Raw genomic sequence first — 20,700 nt, 5'->3', positions numbered from 1 at the left:
ACATACAGCTCTGAGGGGCTCCTTGGCTGCAGTGAGAAGCCACTGGCAGAGGCCAAAAGCACCTCACCTGGGACTGACAGAAAGTTCTGGATAGAGATAGGAAAGAGGGACTTGCAGACCAGAACATGGCCCAGGAGGCAGGAGGACAATTCCAGTGTGACCTGGATGTGCAGCTCCATAGTCATGGTGGCTGAACTCAACACAGCACCAAGGAAGGCTGTGAGAAGTTCGCTTCCACCCTCAAAGGGGAAAGAAAACCTCCCCACACCTGCCCAGCATCTCCTTCTACACTGACACAAAACCTATGCTGTGAGGAAGCCTAAGCTAGCTTGCCCTCCAAGGGCCTCTTCTGGCTTTCCTCAGAGGCAAACACTTGACCTGGACATTGCATGAAAGTGAATTTTCACCATTTATGGCAGTGGGCACTCTAGGTAGAGAGACAAGTGTATGCAAAGGCACGGAGGTGCAAAACAGCATAGTGAGTGTAGGAGATTCCAGTGACCATAAGTCTGCAGCAGAGAGTCAGCGTGCGACAGAAAATGAGGCCAGGGAGGTGGGCAAGGGCCATGTCGGGCCCCTGGGTTCACCTCTGCACTCCACAGCCCTGTCCACTCACCCTGACCCCCAGTGCCAAGTGACTCTGCACTTAGGCCTTCATCTTCCATCCACTGGTCTTCTCATGCCAAACTCCTGCATCAGACTGAGAAACAAGATGTTTGGTTTCTTTTTTTTGGGGCTGCGCTATGGCTTGTGGGATCTTAGTTCCCCGATCAGGGATCGAACCCGGGCCCCTCAGCAGTGAAAGCGCGGAGTCCTAACCACTGGACCACCAGGGAAGTCCCTAAATGACGTTTTGGAAGATAAGGTAGCAATAAGCAAATTTCCTTTCTGTCTTGCATATGAGGTTATTTGGACTTTATTCTCTCAATCCCCCTTCTTGTATCTTCCCATAAACCAGAGGAGTTACCAAGGAATTTTTTTTTTTTTTTTTTTGGCCACACCTCACGGCACATGGAACTTCCCTGACCAGGGATTGAACCCTCACCCCCTGCAGTGGAAGTGCAGCGTCTTAACCACTGGACCACCAGGGAAGTCCTACCAAGGATATTTTTGTTACATTAGTTTTTATTTATCATCTGATAATGTAAATTCGTCTTCCAGAAATTTCCTATTTCTTTTTTTTTTGAATTTTATTTATTTTTTATACGGCAGGTTCTTATTATCTATTTTATACATTAGTGTATATATGTCAATCCCAATCTCCCAATTCATCCTACCACCACCACCACCCCAGCTTTCCCCCCATAAGTTTGTTCTCTACATCTGTGTCTCTATAGAAATTTCCTATTTCTAAGTTTAAGGAAATGCAAGTTCTAAAATAGCACATATGATACAATCTCATTCTGGGTAAAAGGTTGGCATTGTATATTTACGTGTGCCAATAAGGTCTGGAAGGATACATACACCAACTTGTAAACAATAGTTATATCTGAGTGATGGGATTACAGATGATCCTTATAGGTTTTTAGGCTTTTCTTCATTTTTTAGAATTTTATGCAAAAACATATGTTACTTTTATCAGCAGGAGAAAATGATTTCAAACCTAAAAAAGACTTTAATCTACATTTTAGCCAAAAGTATGAAGTTGGTTGTAAGAAAGTGAGAATAAAGAGAAAACTTCAGGGAGAAGTGGGGAAAGGAGACATGAAATCAACTTGTGCAGGATGGAATCTTCCAGGTGTCTTCAGGAGCCCTGACCTACCCTTAGCAAGGGAGTCTTGCAGCCCATCCTCTGAACCAAGGCCAGTCAAATAGGTGAAGGGGATCACAGAAACAGCTCCCACCTCAAGGAAGGTCTGATCTAGGTGGCAGTATGAGTCATGTGCAGGAAAAGCATGCCAGGCAGTAAATGAGAGGTGAGCTGAAGAGCTAACTCACCTGGGGGTGGGAGACATGGGTTCTGTTCCCAGCTCTGGCACCCAGCGACCTTGGGCAAGTCGTGTCACCTGTGTGAACCTCAGTCTCTTATTTGTCAAGGAGGTATAATGACAATAATTGGAATGCTGTGATGATCAGATGAGATAACTTACCTGTGACTGCCTTGTGAACTCTGAGGTGTGCCATAGGTCATCTTTCAACCTGCAGCAGGGCCTCTGATGCAAAGGAATCCATCCCTATGATGGAATTTCAGACCCAAGCAGTAGGCAAGTGGAATAGACCATGTGGGGGGCAAGGCCACCTTTGGATGGTCCTTAAAATCCCACCATGCCAGCTGCAGCCTGCACAGCTCTGACATTTCAGAATATAAAGTCAGGAAGGGCACTCACGTCTTAGTTCAAGGACCCATACAGCCCATTCCTCTCTGTAGAGCAGTACACCCCAAGGAGAAAAAAAATAGGAGTGGCCACTTCCTGGCCTCCTCTGAATGTCCAATCCTTTTCATAATTTAACTGCCTACTCCGGATAATTACTTTTCTCCTGCTTATGAGCTTAGAGCAATAGTAGTTCCCAATAACTTAATAAGGCTAAATTATAATGAGTGTCCTGCGGAATTACACACTGCATTAACACCAAATGAATTCATCAGAAATTCATTAGGAGTGATTCCTAGGGCTGCCACAGGAATTAATCACGGTTAGCCTGCGGCAGGAGAAGCGGCAATGAATAATTGCACAGGAACTGGATGAAGACCTTTCGGCATCTGACTTTGGCCTGAAGCAATATTTTTAAGAGTCATGCGGTGCTCTGGTTGTAAGTTTGGAGGTGAGGTTGTTTGGATGTTGTTGGATCTACCTCCCTTGCTTCCTCCTCCTTGCTGGCTATGGCCCCACCAAGGATCAGACCAGGAGATATGGGGGTGGGCATGCCCAGTTCTGGGGTGTTGAGAAGTTATAGAGAGGACTTAGGGTTCTCGCCTGCCCGGCATGCATTTCCCCTTCCTCTGTATGAGCCTCTCCATGTTCCTTCCACGTTCCTTGAAGAGCTACCCCTCCCCCTCGGCACATGGGTCTTCACGGGACTGTCAATCAAGAGGCTCCGCCCACCCCCAGGAGTTGCATACAACCTAGCTAGGCCAATTGAACTTTGTCTCTTGGTACTTTTTTTTTATTAGCTAGCATCTGTGAAGTATTTGCTAGGTGCCAGGCCCCTTCCTAAGTACCTTCATGTACTGAGTTATCCAGTCCCCCCATGTCTCTAGGAGGCAGGTTTAATTGTTAGCCCCATTCTGCCAAACGGAAATCTCAAACAGGTTAAGTAACGTGTCCAAGTGATACAGCCAGTAATTGGTTGAGCTGGAAATTGGAGTCTCAGGTGCAGGGCTATAAGGATGGAGGGTGGTTGAAGATGATTCACTGGATGGCAGTGCCCCATGGGGTCTGTCTCTTCCTTCCTTCTTGCTCTCTAGTGCTATGGGCTGTCGGGAGGTCTGGTGGTTTAGCTTTTCCATCCCTTCTATGAGCTACCCTATACCTTCCAAGAAATCCACTCCCACTTTTTTGCTAGTCACCAAGAATCAGTGTCTGTACTTATATCTGAAAGAGCCCCAAGTCACCCAACACGTACCTGTAAAGCCCCTTAAGACAGGCCTCGGGACTTACCTGGTGGTGCAGTGGACTCCACGGTCCCAATACAGGGGGCCAGGGTTTGATCCCTAGTCAGGGAACTAGATCTCACATGCATGCTGCAACTAAGAGTTCGCATGCCACAACTAAGGAGCCCACAAGCTGCAACTAAGGAGCCCACCTGCCCCAACTAAGACCTGGTGCAACCAAATAAATAATTTAAAAAAAAAAAAAAAAAAAAAGACAGGCCTGCCCTGGCTCAGCTGACATACAGGTCACACAGAAACATAAGGCCAGTTTCCTGCCCTCCAGCTGCTTACATCTCAGATAGAAAAACAATGGTAACGATTGAATCCCACACCCTCCTATGCAGATTCTAAGCAAAAGAGAGCCAGACCTGGGTGGGCTAGATGCGTGGAGAAAAAGGCTTCATGGAGGGCACAGCACGTGATCTTTGGGGATAGTCACTGTCGTGGACACCTTTCCATCATCTGCCATGCCACAATCCCTTCTTCAAACACTGTCCCTCTCTACACAGAACAGCTGGTCCTGATTGCTGAGGTGGTACCTCAGGACCCCATTGGTGGGGCAGAGCATCTGCACCCTGTCTCTGTTCAGAGAACTCCTCACTGCATGGACCCCACCTTCCAGTATGAGGCTGAGAAAGCCAAATACTCATCTTCTCATCACCCCATTACGTGGCAACGAAGTGCCTGCCTGTGACTTGGGCGCCACCAATCAGACATTCTCACAAAGACATTTTCTCTGCAGCTTGCAATGCGAAGAAGCAGGGGCAAGGGAATCCATTCTGGTGGTGGTGGGGGCCATGTCCAGTGCCCAGGGGAATGGTGGCTGCAGTGCCAGTATGCAGTACCGCTGTTGGTAAGGGCTACAAACTGCCCAGTCCAGCTTTTGGTGGTACTGGCAGCGGGATCCTCACAAAACCATTTCTGTGATGTGATTGTGGCTATGGTTCTAGCTGTTTGTCCACTCTCGTCCCTACTTGTTTTCCAAGCCTGAAAATTCTGTGATCTAATTGATATCCTCACAATAAATTTATTTTCTGCTCAAATCAGTTTCCATTGCTTGCAATGAAGAGCTCGGCCTCCCTGCCCACAGCTGATTGGACCAGAGGCGGACACTTGACTCGTGACAGACCAATCAGATTATCTCTCTCCTGACTCAGCTTCTGTTGCGTGTTTTGAAGGCCCTGTTGTCTGCGAGCACATGGACAGCAGAGAAAGGGCGTCTGTGCAGAATCAAGTTGAAAAAGAGAGAAGATGAAGATGAAGAGAGGGGGAGGGGGAGAGAGAGAGAGAGATTCCTCTAGTTCCTCATGAAGCCCTCTATTTCCCCTTGGGTTCTCCGAGTTGCCCCTGCATCCTTAAAATATTAGGTTGAATTATATGAAATTGTTGTTTTTATAGGTCAAAAAGGTCAGATAGCAGCAATTATGTGTGCTGTAACCTAGTAAGCTCCCCTTTTGGCCTACGCTGGATCAAGTGGGTTTCTTTACTTGCAACCCAAAGGGCTTTGTCTACAACAGTCAGACATTCCATTAGCTCAAAAATAGGGAGTGGAGGGCTTCCCTGGTGGCGCAGTGGTTGAGAGTCTGCCTGCCGATGCAGGGGACACGGGTTCGTGCCCCGGTCCGGGAGGATCCCACATGCCGCGGAGCGGCTGGGCCCGTGAGCCATGGCCGCTGAGCCTGCGCGTCTGGAGCCTGTGCTCCGCAACGGGAGAGGCCACAACAGTGAGAGGCCCACGTACCGGGGAAAAAAAAAAAAAAAAAGGGAGTGGAGCGGGCAGAGACAGAGCAGAAGCAGGAAATAAGGGTTTTCCATGTGTGGCAAAGACTGTCCCCAGTGAGAAGGCTGCCTTGCAGACCAGTGGCTACAGGACTTCCCATCTCCTCTCTGGGCACTGACTCTGAGGTCACTGTCCTCCACTGGTTTGTAATCCATGAACTTCCAGAAGATCTTCAGCCCCACCCTACTCACCTCAAGTAATACCACAGTTGACCCTTGAACAACAGGGGATTGAACTACCTGCCTCCAATTATATGCAGATTTTTAAAAACAGTAAATACTATGGTACTACACAATCTGCAGTTAGTTAATCTGCAAATGCAGAGGAACCACAGATACAGGGGGGAACTAAAAGTTTTTCATGGATTTTCAACTATACAGAGGGTCTGTGCCCCTAATCCCTTGCATTGTCAACTGCATTCATGTTAATATATGATCTTGAATAATGTTTTTGTTTTTGTTTTCTCCACATGGTGGTGTTTCCTAGTCACGTGTGCACTTTTCCCTACCTAACCTGACTATCCAATAACAGGGGACTGGTTGAAGAAGTTGTGATATATCCATACAGTGCATTGCTATATGGCCATTAAAGCGATGGCTGGGGCTGCGGTGAGCAGGTGGGCAGTGGGAGTGATGTAGAAGACTTGATAAGGGTAGTTGGCATGGAAAGTGAGGTTGAGAACCACCCACTGATGAAGGGGAGTACCACTGAGCTGTTCAAAACCTGGCTGAGGGCGGACCATGAATCTGTGGTGATGTGCACCCCCCGAACCCATGCCTTTTCTTCTGGTTGTAGCCAGCAGTCCTGGAGATGGGAGGTAGAAAGACACTTTTTTTTTGGTCCAAAGATGGGACCTGGGAAGTCAAGGTGGCCAAAGGACATTGAGGATCCTAGTGAAAGAAGTGAAGCAGCCATGGGCTGGATAGGAAAGGAAGTGAGGCTTAGAGAAGGGGATGAACTGGGGGAAAGGGGATGAGCTGTGAGGCTAGGAGATTCATTCAATGGGGGTGGGGACTATCTTCTATTCTGCTGCATATCTTCCTTCCCTAACACAGCCAGGTGCTCAGTAAATGTATTTTGAATGAACGAATATGTGGGTTATAACTCTGACATTAGAGCCAGAGACTGGCATTCTGCTTTTCGTCAGAGAACCAGCGATACCCATAGTGGTGGCAAGTAGCACTTCAGGTCAGAGAAAACTGAGTTCAAATCCAAGCCGCATCAACAAGCTGTGTGACCTTGAACAAGTCACCTAACCTTTCTGAGCCTAGCCTTTCTTTTCAGTAAATAGGGATAATGACAGCTTTCTTGGAAATTTGTTGCAGGGATTAAATGAGATGCCATGTGTAGAGCACTTAGCACAGTGTCTGGCACTTTGGGATCACTTGCTAAGTACTGCAGGAGGAATAATGGTCTCCAAGAGCCTGGCTGGTTCTGGAGGCTGCATCCTAATCCAATTGCTGCATTTAGTTAGAGTTCATGAGCGCAAGACCTGAAGCTAAACCGCTTCCTCAGTCAACTAACTGTGACATTTCTGAGCCTGTTTACTCATTTATACAGTGGGAATACTATCAGGACCTATCCAATAGACTGGTGGGGAAAATTGGGTGATAATTTATGGAAAGCATTTAGCATACTGCAGGTGCACAGCAGAGGCTGGCTGCTGGGATTCCTCATTATCTGAGATGCAGAAGGCCATGAGAGGAGCTGACTTTGTTGAGGGCTGAAGAACAGTTTTGGACCTGTCAAACTTTGAGATGGCATAAGACATGAAGTGCAGCTGTTAGGTGGGCAGTTGGATGTAAGTCCAGAGGGGAGGTCTGAGATGGGGAAAATATCTGGGAGTCATCAGCATACAGATGAGATTTAAAGCCATGGACTGGATGACATCACCACGGAAGTGAGGGCTTACAGAAAAGACAAGACTGAGGACTGAACTCGGGGTCATCTGATGCTTTGCAATGATGGGGATAATTGCCACTGCAAAGCTGGTGACCAGACACAGTGGGGCTGAAGCTGCACAGCCAGCCTGCCCCAGCAACATTTACTTAACATGCTCTTATATACTCGGCCAGGCTCTGAAAAAATGCTTTACAGAAGTTAACTCATTTAATACTCATAACAACCCTTTAAGTTAGAGGCAATTATTATCTCCATTTTGCAGATGGGAAAACTGAAACACAGGAAGATAGTTAACTTGCCCTTGCATACACAGCCAGCAAGTAGCAGAGCTAGGATTCAAACCCAGGCAGGCTGACCTCTGAGTCTCTATCTCTTCCAATTTTAAAATTCTAATTCTAATTTCTAATTGTGGATAAATAAAGTGCCAACTGGACTTTCCAAGGGAATGCTGAATTTCTTAGTCTCTGACCCTTGAGAGCACAGCTAGGCGAATCATCCTGGAATAAACTACCATCAGAGGTCCCATCGATCCTCCAGGATCAGCCCCCATTAGCATTTCAGATCCTTGGCTGAGGAAAGAAGAGGAAGGGGAGTTTGATCAAGGAATCTAGAGGATTGGCCAAAAAGTTTGTTTGGGTTTTACTGTAAGGTGTTATGGAAAAACCCCAACGAAATTTTTGGCCAACCCAGTATAACACTGATGGATCAATTACTACACCCACGGCTCTGGAAAGTCCTGGGGTGGGGAGGTCAGGGAGAGGTCAAGGGTTCCTCTTCCAACCACGGACTCCAGCACCTGCATTTCCTACTTTCTTCACTAGTTACTCTTAGAATAATGGTGGCTGATTTGAGGCAGGAGCCAGAGTCCAGGTGGGAAGCTGGGATGGCCCCGGGAGATTAGCCTTGGGGCCATTCTTTATCTCCATGGGGTATAGCTGCTCTATTGGTTCAACTGCCCCATAAAACCTCACTGTGATAGGGAGGCAGTTTGAGTTCATTTACCCCTCTTGGAAGGTTCTCAATAATGAGTGTCTGAGCAAATAGGTGAACCCCAGTTGAAGAGGGAGAGAGAGAGGGTGTGGACGGGAGGAGGGTTGGAGGGTAAAATTCACACATAAACTCCAGTGAAAGGGAGCACAGCTGAGTCAGGTGTCTCAGTGCCAAGGCTGTCCTTTCCCACACCCTTGCCACTCCCATCCTGCCCTTGACGCTGGCTTTGGATGAGCTACTAAGGAGAAAAAGGTTCTGACCATGCACAAGGAAGTCGATGGGAAAGGGACTTAATTGGGGTTCTGGAGAGCCCATCTGCCAGCTCCTGCCCACGTCTGCTGGCCTGGAGCTTCTCAGGGTAGCTGCAGCACAACCAGCAGGGAACTTGTCAGATGCAGATTCCAGGGCCCCACCAGGCCTACCAAATCAGAACTCCTGTGGGTCAGGGCCCAGAGGTTTCCGTTTTTCACAAGCCCTCCCCTCCTGCACCCTCTGCAGTGTATGATAAAGATCACATTTGAAAAACTGTCTCACAGCCTATTCCAGACTGATCTGAACAAATAAAACAAAATCAGAGGGATCCCAGTGCCTACTAGCTGCACAGCCATAAGGAAGTATGAAATGCAGCCTCTTTCCTTAAAGGGGTTATAATCTAATTGGGAGGGACTTCCCTGGTGGTCCAGTGGTTAAGACTCTGCATTTCCATTGCAGGGGGCATGGGTTCAATCCCTGGTTGGGCAACTAAGATGCACATGCCGCGTGGTCAAAAAAAAAAAATCTAATTGGGAGATAAAAGACATACTTTGTGAAGAGTTAAGTTAATGCTACAATGAATAATTCAAAACAGTAGGCAGATAGGCTGGACAAACTGCCGATGAGTGGGAATAACAGTATCATTCAATGAGCAGCTACAAAATACTAGATCCTATGCTAAGCCCTTTATTGATATACTGATTATCTCACTAAAATCCTGGAAAACAGGTATTTTTATCCCCATTTAATAATGAGTAAATTAAGGATTTGGCTTATTTGCCAATCTTTCTCACGTCCGCCTTCCCTGACCCTTAAGAGGTGACCAGGGTGATGCCTCTGTTTTCCCACAATACCCCAATGTTACAGACTTTATCTCAGTTATCACACCGTGTTACAATTGCCTGTTTACTAGGCTGGTTCTCTCACAAGATTTGAGGACAGATACTTGGTAGTTCCAGAATCTAGTGAACAGTAGGTACTCAGTATTTTTTGAATGACTAAAGATTGTGTGTCTGAAGTCTCAGGGCTAATACTGTGACTCACAAGCCCAGGTTTCCCCCTGAGCGATTACAAGCAGCTGGTATACACCTGGGGGATTCCAGTAAAGGACAATCTACAGGTTGGAGTAATCAGAGAAGACTCCCGGGAGGAGGTGGAGTTGGAAAGACAATTCAAATTTGGAAAGACGGCTGGAAAGTGAGCAGTCATTCTATGCAGGCCAAGGCATAAAGGTGAGATTCTGCAAAGGGCACACCTCCTCCGAGCCTAGAGACCCCAGGGGATTTCGGGAGACTACACCCCTTTCCCTAAGCCTCCCTAGCCTCCTTAACCATCTTAAATCGAACCTACATCCCATACTTCTGTGAAATTACAGGGAGATGGCAAATGCTCTATTGTTTCCCCATGCCCAGACCGGTATGACATGTTTTTTATTAGTGGATTTCTCCATTTGGAAAGTCCCTTTTAAGAATTAATGGGAGGGCTTCCCTGGTGGCGCAGTGGTTGAGAGTCCGCCTGCCGATGCCGGGGACGTGGGTTCGTGCCCCGGTCCGGGAAGATCCCACATGCCGCGGAGCGGCTGGGCCCATGAGCCATGGCCGCTAAGCCTGCGCGTCCGGAGCCTGTGCTCCGCAACGGGAGAGGCCACAACAGTGAGAGACCCGCGTACCGCGAAAAAAAAAAAAAAAAAAAAGAATTAATGGGATAGTTTTCAGTTTCCATGAAGAAATAAGACTTTACCCAGCTTTGAGCTTTTGTCTTCTTAAACACTGAGTATGTATTAATTTTACAACTGAAAAACAAGACCCCATGGTGGGATTATAGGTAGGTTTTAGTTTATTTGTGCTTTGTTCTTCCCAAAGTATCTACTATGAACAACTATTGCTTTTATAAACAGAAAATTAAAAATCCTTTCCTCCATAAAGATTGTTTAAAGAGGAAAGAAAGAGAATCTCAAAGTGGCACAATTCATGATGTTGGGAAGCAGGATGTTTGGGGGAAAACAACTAAAGATGTTCTAAATTCTGAGTTCCAAGAACTTCAGCACCCAGGCAATCTGGGGCTAAACCAATTCAGTCTCAACATGGCAAAACATATTAAGAGCTGTAAGAATGTTCCAGATCCCATAACTTTGTAATCCCATCCTGGGGCTTTAGCTCAAGGAAATACTTTTAAAAAATTATCTACATATAAAGAAGCTCACTGTGGCCTCTCATTTAATGGGGTAACCTGGGCTCCCCCTAAAAGTCCAACAGCAAACATTATGCAGCCATTTCTAACAATAAACATGGCAGCTTAATAGAAACATGGGACTGTGTTTACAAACTAATACCGAGCAAAGAAAAAAAGAATGGAATATTGCATTATATAGTGACTATGGCTATTATACACCTGCTATAATTAGAGTGGTGGGAAAGAAAGCAGGGATGAGAGAGGAGAGAGAGGAATGAAAGAGGCAGGAAGACAATTAAAAAAGTAAAAATAGTTATAGTGTTAGGGTAATGGGATTATGGAGGACTTTTGGAAATCTGTTTAAATGATGAAGAAAGTTGCCTTGGTAGTAAATATGAACTATACATAGGGGCACTGTGACTTTGAGCAAGTTACTTAACTTCTCTGAACCTCAAGTTTCTTCCCTGGCAAAATGGGGACAATAATGGCACCTACTTCATAGAGCTGTTTGGAAGATTAAATGATATAATTCATATAGAGCACTCAGCATCATGCCCAATGCATGATAAATATTCAATAAGTGTTAGCTATTATTGTCATTGTTATTTCATCATTATTATCAATGAGGGGAAATTCTCATATGCTCCAGGTGGGAGTGTAAACTGTTCTAGCCTCTGAGAAAGGCATTAGGGTATAGATATAACTTATATATAAGTTTATATATAACTTTAGATACAAAACCCCTTTGGTTCCAGGAATTGCATGTCTAGGAATTTATCCTTAGCAAATAATCTCAGTAAATAATCTGACATGTACACCAAGGGGTGTGAATGAGAATGTTTATCTCAGAGTTATTTATAATAGAAAAAGACTGGGAACAACCTAAAGACCTGGCAATAGTTACATAAATTATGTTTTGGTTTTTTCTTTTTTTCTTTTTTTTTTTTTGCGGTACACGGACCGTGTACCGCAAAATATTACATATATACCAAAATATTACATATATACCTTTATGTAATGATATACACGTGTACTTACATCATTACATGAAAAAGAAATGACAGAACAATATAATCTTATTTATAGAAGAAAGTATAGGTGTGCATTTAAAAGTCTAGAAGGATAGCTACCGACCGTTATCAAGGGCCATCTCTGCCAGAACTGTCACTTGCTCTGAATTATGAAATTTTAATATATACAATTCAGCATCAGAAAATCCACGATGAGGTGTGGGTGAGGGAAGTGTGGGTGTGTGGTTTTGTGTTTTTTTAAAGTGAGACACCTGGTTGGAGTGAGGAATTCTAAGATTGGAGATTGCAGACTGGCAAAATGTGGCAAAGCTGGTTTCATCAGTTCAGAAACCACTCAGTCCCAGGTCTGGGGGGTTAGCAACTGTGGTGAATTCTGCTTTGGATAGAAATGATGGGGATTCTTGGAGAGCCCACTCTGGAAAAGGAGACAGATGCAAAACTTTCCTTATTTATAACAATAAGAGTGACGGCCTTTGTAAGTGCTTCATACTTTCATGGCCAATCGGTTTGATCCAGAGAGCAGTCCCACGAGACAGGCAGGGCAGGAGTTATCACCGAGGAGATGGGAGTCCTTAATGTGAAGTGGTGCCGGAATCAGAACAGGGACAGGAAGTGGGGGCCGAATTACTAGCCCTCCCAGTGGTGAAGCTGGAATAGAGTGAAATTCACCACGCTCCCAGCCCATGCCTGGCACATAGTAGGTCTTCAGCGCGCCTGGCACTGCCTCCTCTGATCGGCTCCCTGGGCCCTTGGGCAGCTGCTTCCCTTTGCTCGCACCATCTACACCCATCTCGTGCCTATTCTCCTTCAAGTGCTCTTTGCTGCAGCACATTGTTTCCTTTCATTGTGGCCCTTCCCACCTTCATCACATTGTTCCCTCAACTTAGAACGTTACCTGCCTCCATTCTCAGTGTCTTCCAACCTTACCACTTCTGTAAACATCCAAATTCCTTCAAGACCTGTATTAAATGCCATCTCCTATGCAAAGGTACACCAGCCAGCTGGACACCATCACTCCTCCCCTAGGCCCCAGGCCCCAGATCTGCACGTCTCTCGGGACACATCCCATCCTGCTTGCACAGGGGTTCCCTGCAGGTGTGTTTTGTCCCTGGACCAGACTGGAGGCTGTTTTGGGAAGGGGGTATGTCTCACTGCTTCCTCAGTGCTGGCCCCAAAATGAGGTGCCCGAGGCACTTTGGTCGATGAATGCAGGGGTGACTGAGTAAATGAGGGAAGATGGGAGCGTGGATAGAGGGAGGGCTGGGTAGAGGTGGATGACACCTCAAACACTGTGGCAGAGCTGGCCCTGGCCTTGCCAGTGGCAATGGGATTCCAGCCAACGAGTCCCCAGGGTGAATAACCTCAGGTTTCTGCTGCCTGCCTACATCATAAAATTGCCGGTGCTTCCTCTTCAGGGGTGAGAAGGAGAAGTGGGGTGACTTTGGGGCTGAGCCTCAGCATCTGGGAGGGTTTATAAGCTGAGGCACCAGACCCCTCAGCGCCGCAGCCCTGCTTCCTCATCCTTCTTCTCCTGAGCCTCCAGCTCTCCGGCAGCATGTCCTTCACCGGCAAGTATGAGATGGAGAGCGAGAACAACTATGACGAGTTCATGAAGCGCCTGGGTGAGTGAGCTCCTGAAAGCACCTTCCTGGGGCTGGGCTGTCACGGCCAGCTCTGCACAGGAAACCCAAAGTCTGCAAGGCTCAGAGAAGTTGAGTGACTCGTGCAAGGTCACACAGCCAGTCATGGGTGAGGTGGAGAGTTGATTGGTTTATTCATTCAAACATTTACTGAATGCTTGCTACACGCAGGCCAACCCAATGTTACTGATGGGGTGCCTCAGCAAGACTTGCCCGAGGTCACACTGTGCATCAGTGGCAGATGTCATTAGACCCCCTGGACCCGAGGATGAGATGATGAGTGGTGTCACCACATCCTGCCTGGGGAGAGGTGACCAAGGGGTGGGAGCACAGAGATCAGGTTTGACAAGCCACTCGTTCACTAAGTCACTGAGCAAACGGGGGCCTCTTACAGTGCTAGGCACTCTGGGTGGAGATCAAAGACCCCACTCTTCTGTTTGATTTGCAGCACTGGTTGTGAAGAACCAAAGAGACAGTGGACTTGACAATCCTGCAGAAATCTTGGTGTGCTAGCTAAGTGTGAGGCAGTGCAGTTTTCTAGATTGAGGACAGCCCCAGGGGACCAGGGCCTACTACCTCCTGGTAGGAAATGGCCCCCAAGAGCGGGATCCGTGTGCCCTGGGGCCTTGGGAAGGCAAGAGTCAATCACTTCTGAGTCAATCACTAGGACTGGCCCTGAAGGAACAGTGACTTGGTTTCACCTACAACAGTCTAGATGTAGCAATCTTTATCTGTAAAACAAGAGCATTTCAAGACAGTCTTGAAGGTCTCATTCATTTTAGAAATTTGTGAGGTTGGCAAATTTCTGTTCTACTACTATCAGAAGAGCAGCTATTATTTATTCTTAACTATATGCCAGCAGTTTTACCAGACACAAACACTGTAATTTAATCCTTGCAACAGCCCTGTGAAATGGGTCTTATTATCCCCATTTTTTGGATGAAAACACTGAGGCTGGGAGAGACAGTGACTTGCCCAAGCCACATGGCTCACGACATGGGGCTTGTGCTCGACTGTGAGGCTAGCCTGCCGTAGGGGAGGCAAGCTCGTGCCCAAAGCCACAAGTCGTAGGCAGCTCTTACATGGCCACTCTGCTTGTCCCCTGGCCCAGGGCTCCCCAGCGACAGGATTGAAAAGGGTCGCGACCTCAAGACTATCTCAGAGGTGCAGCAGGACGGGCAGAACTTCACCTGGTCCCAGAACTACCCCGGGGGCCCCTCCATTACCAACAATTTCACCATCGGCAAAGAGTGCGACATGGAGACCGTGATGGGCAAGAAGTTCAAGGTGAGAGGCAGCTGGCCACCCCTCCCTCCTTCACCAGGACTCTGGCTGACTTCTTGGTCCCCACCATGTCCCTGGGGGCTGCTCCCCGAGCTGAGGCTTCTTCTCGAGTCTAGCCTCCAGCTTTAACAGCTTGAGTTACTTGGCAGTTTAGCCTCTCCTAGTTTTTAATGCTACCGTCAATAACGGACACTATCATGATAGTAAAAATTGTTAACATTTGCTGAATCCTTCACACATATATCCCAGACACTTGCTGGATCTGTCACACATCTTAATGCAGGTAAGCCCGTGAGGTCGCTACAATTACTGGCCCGTTTTACAGATGGGGGAGTTGGGCTGAGTCATAGGATGAAATAGCTGCCTGGATCCCACAGCAGGGGCGGGCCTGCATAACCAGGCAGTCTGGTTCCGTAGAGCATAACCACATTTTTTTTTAATTAATTTATTTTTATTTATTTATTTTTGGCTGCACTGGGTCTTCATTGCTGCATGTGGGCTTTCTCTAGTTGCAGCGAGCAGGGGCCACTCTTCATTGCAGTGCACGGGCTTCTCACTGTGGTGGCTTCTCTTGTTGCGGAGCACGGGCTCTAGGCGTGCGGGCTTTGGTAGTTGTGGCCCATGGGCTTCAGCAGTTGTGGCTCGCGGGCTCTAGAGCGCAGGCTCAGTAGTTGTGGCGCACAGGCTTAGTTGCTCCACGCCACATGGGATCTTCCCGAACCAGGGCTTGAACCCGTGTCCCCTGTGTTGGCAGGTGGATTCTTAACCACTGCACCACCAGGGAAGCCTCCATAACCACATTTTAATGCTGCCTCCAGCGTGGCCTAGAGATTAATTGCCCAGGCCCTAGAACCAGACTCATCTGGGTTTGAAACCGCAGTCTTGGGTAGCAAAGAATTGAAAGGTGGTTGTTTGTCCCTTCCTACCCAGACTGGTCCCCCAGGTCTTCCACCCATTCCCCTCTGTAGCCTCCAACCCTGGCCAAGAGAGTACTTTGCTCCTTCAGGCTTCTAGGCTGCCAAGGTGGAGGATACGTAGTCATAATATTCATATTCTGCCACTTGGGTATTTTAAAAATTTAACAATTTCTCACAGATGTCTTTCTGTGTCAGCACATATTGACTTGCCTCTTCTTTTTTAATGGTGGTACAGTATCCTATAGTATGGAAATGCTATCATTTATTTACCACTCCCTCATTGATAGATTTTTAGGTTATTTACCAGTGGATAATACAGCACTGTATTACAAACAATGCTGCAATCAACACCCTTGGATGACATTAGCATCATTCTAAAAATGATGATCATAACTGACTGCATAGTTAACAAGGGGTGCTCAACACCAAGCCAGGCACTGCTCTAAGCACTTTATATGTATCATAGTAAGTCATTTAATCCTCCCCGTAACTCCAGGAAGTAGGTACAGTTACTACCCCTATTTTAGAGATGAGAAAACCGAGGCACAGGGACTTCCCTGGTGGCGCAGTGGTTAAGAATCCGCCTGCCAATGCAGGGGACACGGGTTCGAGCCCTGGTCCGGGACGGTCCCACGTGCCGCGGAGCAACCAAGCCTGTGCGCAACAACTACTGAAGCCCGCACACCTAGAGCCCGTGCTCCGCAACAAGAGAAGCAACCGCAATGAGAGTCCGCGCACTGCAACCAAGAGTAGCACCCACTCGCTGCAACTAGAAAAAGTCCATGTGCAACAAAGAAGACCCAACGCAGCCAAAACTAACTAAATAAATAAAGATAAATAAACAAACAAAACCGAGGCACAGAAAGGTTCAGTGACTTGCACAGGTTATCTGTATCTTTGGATATATGTAATCAGATGTCTATAGGGTAAATTAATTCCCAAAGGGTGATTGCTGAGGCTGCAAGCAGGCCCTTCATCCCTGAGGGGCTGGCCTGTGTTTGGGGGGTGCTCTGCAACTCTGTGTTTTGCTTCCCTTCCAGGCCACTGTGCAGATGGAGGGTGGGAAGGTGGTGGTGAACTTCCCCCACTACAACTACACTGCGGAGATCGTGGATGGCAAGCTGGTGGAGGTGAGTGTCCCACTGGTTCCTGGCAAAATCGATGAGAATGCTTTTCTGCCCCCAGCTGCGGCCCCCAAGAGGTGGTCCTCTGGGCAGCTGGCTTTATGGGCAACACCCCCCCCCCCACCCGCCCAACCATGGGCCAGGCTCTGTGCTGAGCACTGGGTGCACATGACCTCATTTGACCTTCACAATCACCCTGTTAGGTAAGGATTTTTATCCCCATTTTGCATGTGAGGTAACTGAGACACGGGATGGCTAAGTGATTGGCCGGAGGGCACAGAGCTTTTTTGACAGAGCAGGGATTTGGCTCTGGGCAGTCTGACTCCAGTGCCCACGCTCGGCCACCGCAGGGATGCATGTCTGGACCCCTCCCAGAGTGTGAATGAAGTGGGTAGTCTGGGTGGGCCCTGCAAGGGTAGCCATCGCCATTCCACTTCCACAAGGGACTTTAGGCCCTTGCTGCTAGATGTTCTGGTGTTTCAAGAGAAGCTGGAAATTGGCACTTCCAAGTGAAATTTCCAGTCTAGCAAACGTTGCCAACTAATTAAACATTTATTGAAACGCTGACAGGGACAACTCACACACCTGTGGACTGACCCCTCCCACACGCCATTCTCTGTAAACACAGGTTGGAGGTGCTGCCCTGGAGGGCCCTCGTCTCACATCCCTCTCTTCTCCCTGGGGCTCCAAAGTTTTCCCCAGGTGAAAGAAACGGTGTGAGGTTAAGAGGAAAAGGAAGGCGTTTCTACATGTCATTCCCCCTTCGTGAGCCTGTGTCCTGGGCTAGAGTCCCCCTGGGGGAGGTCTGGTCTGTCCTCCCCAAGCCTCTCCAGAAGGGAAGTGATGAGGAAAGCAGGGTTTGCCTCCCCCTGTCCTCTCTCTCTGTCTCTCAATCTCTCCCTTGTTTCCTTGTTTTCCTCATCTCAAGCCCAGTCTAGAGAAAAGGAGCACGTGGCCCAAGAGGCTCAGTGCCCTCGCATTACTCCCATTTTACAGAGAAGCCATAGAGTCTCAGAGACACGAGTAACTTGCCCAAGGTCACACAGCTACTTTGTGGTGGAGGCAGATCGCATCAGCTGACTTCTAAATTCTCTGCCTGCTCTTCCCAGGCCAACGGGTCTTCTTTCTCCCCTTCATTTTAGTTAAAAAATATACATATATAAAAATAAATAGATGTACAGTGTTTTAAAAATATATCTATGTGTATGTGTATATATATACACACACATATATATACATATATGTATGCATGTATATAAATGTGTGTGTGTGTGACATAAGTGACTATACATTTTCTTTTGGATGGAAATCAACCTTTGGAGAACCTGATGAAAGCTAGAGGCAAAGCTCCCCAGCCTGTAAGGAGTGCAGGGAGAACACAGGGCAGGAGAATGGAGCACATTTGTGCCCAACTGAACTGATCTTCCCAAATGGAACAAACCCGTTTCCTAATTCCTAGAGGCGCCTGACCATGGAGCCTATATGGTGTGAGCAGAGCCCAGAGTTCAGGGCCATTATACACACGCACGCACACGCACACACGCAGGCAGGCGCAGGCATGCACACACGCAAATGCACATGCACACAGACTAGGCACCAGAGACAAGCCGTCTTGGTTGCAGATCTCCCAACTCCGTAGGCCCAGAATCATTCTGGATACCTCCCTTCTTCTCCACCAACATGGGTGCATTTTGCAAGCACCCCTCCTCCCATCTCCACCCACCACCAGCACCCCTTCTCTCATCACCTCTCCTCTAGACCGTGCCCCAGCCTCCTCCCCAGCCTCCCCCTCCACTTCATCTTCCATCCGTCCCATATGCAAATCACACATCACTTCACACTGCTGCCCTTTGACAAAACTGCTTCCACCAAACTCCATTTGCCACCCACCCCTCCTCACAAGAAAGCTGCTTTCCTCTGCTGGGGATCTGGACCAACTGATGCTACGCACACATCCCAAGACAGCGTGTCTTGGCCTTGAGCCCAGGGCACCACACACAGTGGGCCTTGGCCGAACAGTCTCCTCTTGCAGCCTCTTCCATGAATGCTTACACTTCCTGAGGACAGAGAATGTATCTTCCCATCACCGAGCACAGGGGCCCCATAAATGCTAAATGGTGCAGAGGGTGAGCATGGCCCCTCAGGCTTAGAGGGGTGACTGATTTCTCTAACCTTCAGTTTTCTCATCTGTACAATGGGGACAAGCTTGGTGTCGTGCAGATGCGCCTGGCATGGGTGAACGGATATGGACAGATGGGTGGAAGATTATCCCACGAAAAGCCACATCACGCCAACATCTGTTAGCACTTTGGCCATGCAGAGTCCACACAATGAGTCCTGTAACAAATTGGGAAACTGAGGCCCAGAGAAGCAGTGCAGCAGGCTCACTCCCACTCAGGGCTGGGACTGGAAGCTGGTCACCTTGGGGCCCCTGCACTGACACCCCCTGTTCCTGCTGCTTCTTCCAGGTCTCCACCGTTGCAGGTGTGTCCTACGAGCGCGTGAGCAAGAGGCTGGCCTGAGCTAGTAGGCAGGGCTCCGCGGGGGCCGCAAAGCCACCAATAAAGCTGATGTAACAACAGACATTCTGCTCCTTCCAGAGCCTCTGCCTTTGTTCTCTGCTGTCTTGGGGCAGTTCTGGCTGGTGGGGGTGGGAAACCCCTGACGATGGCTACACAGGCCACACCTTGGCCCTGAGATCTCTGTGGGACCTGTGTCATGGCAGAGGGAGACGGGTATGGACGGAAGACCCCTGGCCCCGGGGAGAGGGCAAAGGCGGTGCTCAGGATGCATGGCGGGCACACTTCTGTGGACCCCTCGCCCCAGCCTGCCATCCACATTCTGCGCGGAGACCATCCTTTCAAGAGACAAATATCACCTCGGAGGGGTGGCACACTGACTCTCAGATGGGCCACAGGAAGGCGGGGAAGGGCTCCCCGCTGCTGGGTCCCGAGGCTGCACGGACACTGGGATGCACCCACCAGGGCTTAGCCAGGGAAGGTGTTTCAGCATGGCTGTGGCTCTCTGCTAATCTGCTGTGGAGTCGTTCCTTCGGGTTTCAGTTTACCTGCTGGTACAAGAGGGGGCCAGGAGGACCAATGAGGGACTGAGGAGAAATGGGAGTCTATGAGATGGCAAAGGGGTTATGGGAGTGCCAGGCAGGAAGCGAGCTGTCAGAGTAGGGCTTAGACAGGGGGGCCTGGGAGAAACTTGGAGAAGCTGCAGTGGGCTGGGAAAGGTGGTCAGAAGGGTCACTCTGATCCCCTGGTAGGTGCCTGGAGCCCTGCATCAGGAAGGATTCTGAGGCAGCATTTGGACTGAGCAGGCATCCCTGCCTGATTACAGCGTCTGTCCGGGGCATGGAAGAAGAGGAGGGAGGTCTGCCTGTCCCGTGGCTAGATAATCGCTAATCCTGATGTGCTTTTTTTCATTCTCCTCTTTCATACTCCTTGGGAGTATTCCCCATCCGGGTACCACCCTAACTTCTATTTTATTACTTTTTTTGGCCGTGCCATGCAGCATGCAGAATCTTTAGTTCTGGACCAGGGATCAAACCCGTGCCCCCTGCAGTGGAAGCATGGAGTCTTAACCACTGGACAGCCAGGGAAGTCCCCACCCTGACTTTTTTTTTTTTTGCGGGCCTCTCACTGTTGTGGCCTCTCCCATTGCGGAGCACAGGCTCTGGATGCGCAGGCTCAGCGGCCATGGACTTATGGGCCCAGCCGCTCTGCGGCATGTGGGATCCTCCCGGACTGGGGCACGAACCCGCATCCCCTGCATCGGCAGGCGGACTCTCAACCACTGCGCCACCAGGGAAGCCCCACCCTGACTTCTTCTTACCCCATATTTTTCTCTATGGCAACTCACTTATTTTTACTACAATGGAAACTTTATATCACTTATATACATGGAAAGCCAACATCATTTGCCATAAATAGACTAGGACTACTTAAAAAAGTCAAAGCTGAACAATGTTGACTTCTAGCTGGATTCTGCTGCCACAGCCATGACTTTGA

General features: G+C 48.4%; 1 protein-coding gene across 1 annotated transcript; it reads left to right on the top strand.

Annotated features, from left to right (window-relative positions):
* The first annotated feature begins 13,213 nt into the window (after window positions 1–13,213).
* FABP6 (fatty acid binding protein 6) lies at window positions 13,214–19,263 on the top strand. The gene is made up of 4 exons (XM_004285251.3): window positions 13,214–13,341; window positions 14,471–14,646; window positions 16,601–16,690; window positions 19,153–19,263. Exons 1-4 carry the CDS (start codon window positions 13,275–13,277, stop codon window positions 19,204–19,206), a joined length of 387 nt encoding a protein of 128 aa, XP_004285299.1. The 5' UTR covers window positions 13,214–13,274; the 3' UTR covers window positions 19,207–19,263.
* The last annotated feature ends 1,437 nt before the right edge of the window (window positions 19,264–20,700 follow it).

The sequence above is a fragment of the Orcinus orca genome, chromosome 3 (genome assembly GCF_937001465.1).
Source record: "Orcinus orca chromosome 3, mOrcOrc1.1, whole genome shotgun sequence".
In the NCBI taxonomy this organism is placed as follows: domain Eukaryota; kingdom Metazoa; phylum Chordata; class Mammalia; order Artiodactyla; family Delphinidae; genus Orcinus; species Orcinus orca.
Note: the sequence above shows the minus strand (reverse complement) of the source record. Positions and strands in the feature narration are given on the sequence as shown.

Excerpts from the sequence above, each read along its gene's own strand:
- FABP6 (XM_004285251.3), top strand. The coding sequence starts at position 13,275 with ATGTCCTTCACCGGCAAGTATGAGATGGAGAGCGAGAACAACTATGAC. Across the intron at positions 13,342-14,470 it reads CGAGTTCATGAAGCGCCTGG|GGCTCCCCAGCGACAGGATT; the intron begins GTGAGTGAGCTC and ends CCCCTGGCCCAG. Across the intron at positions 16,691-19,152 it reads TGGATGGCAAGCTGGTGGAG|GTCTCCACCGTTGCAGGTGT; the intron begins GTGAGTGTCCCA and ends TGCTTCTTCCAG.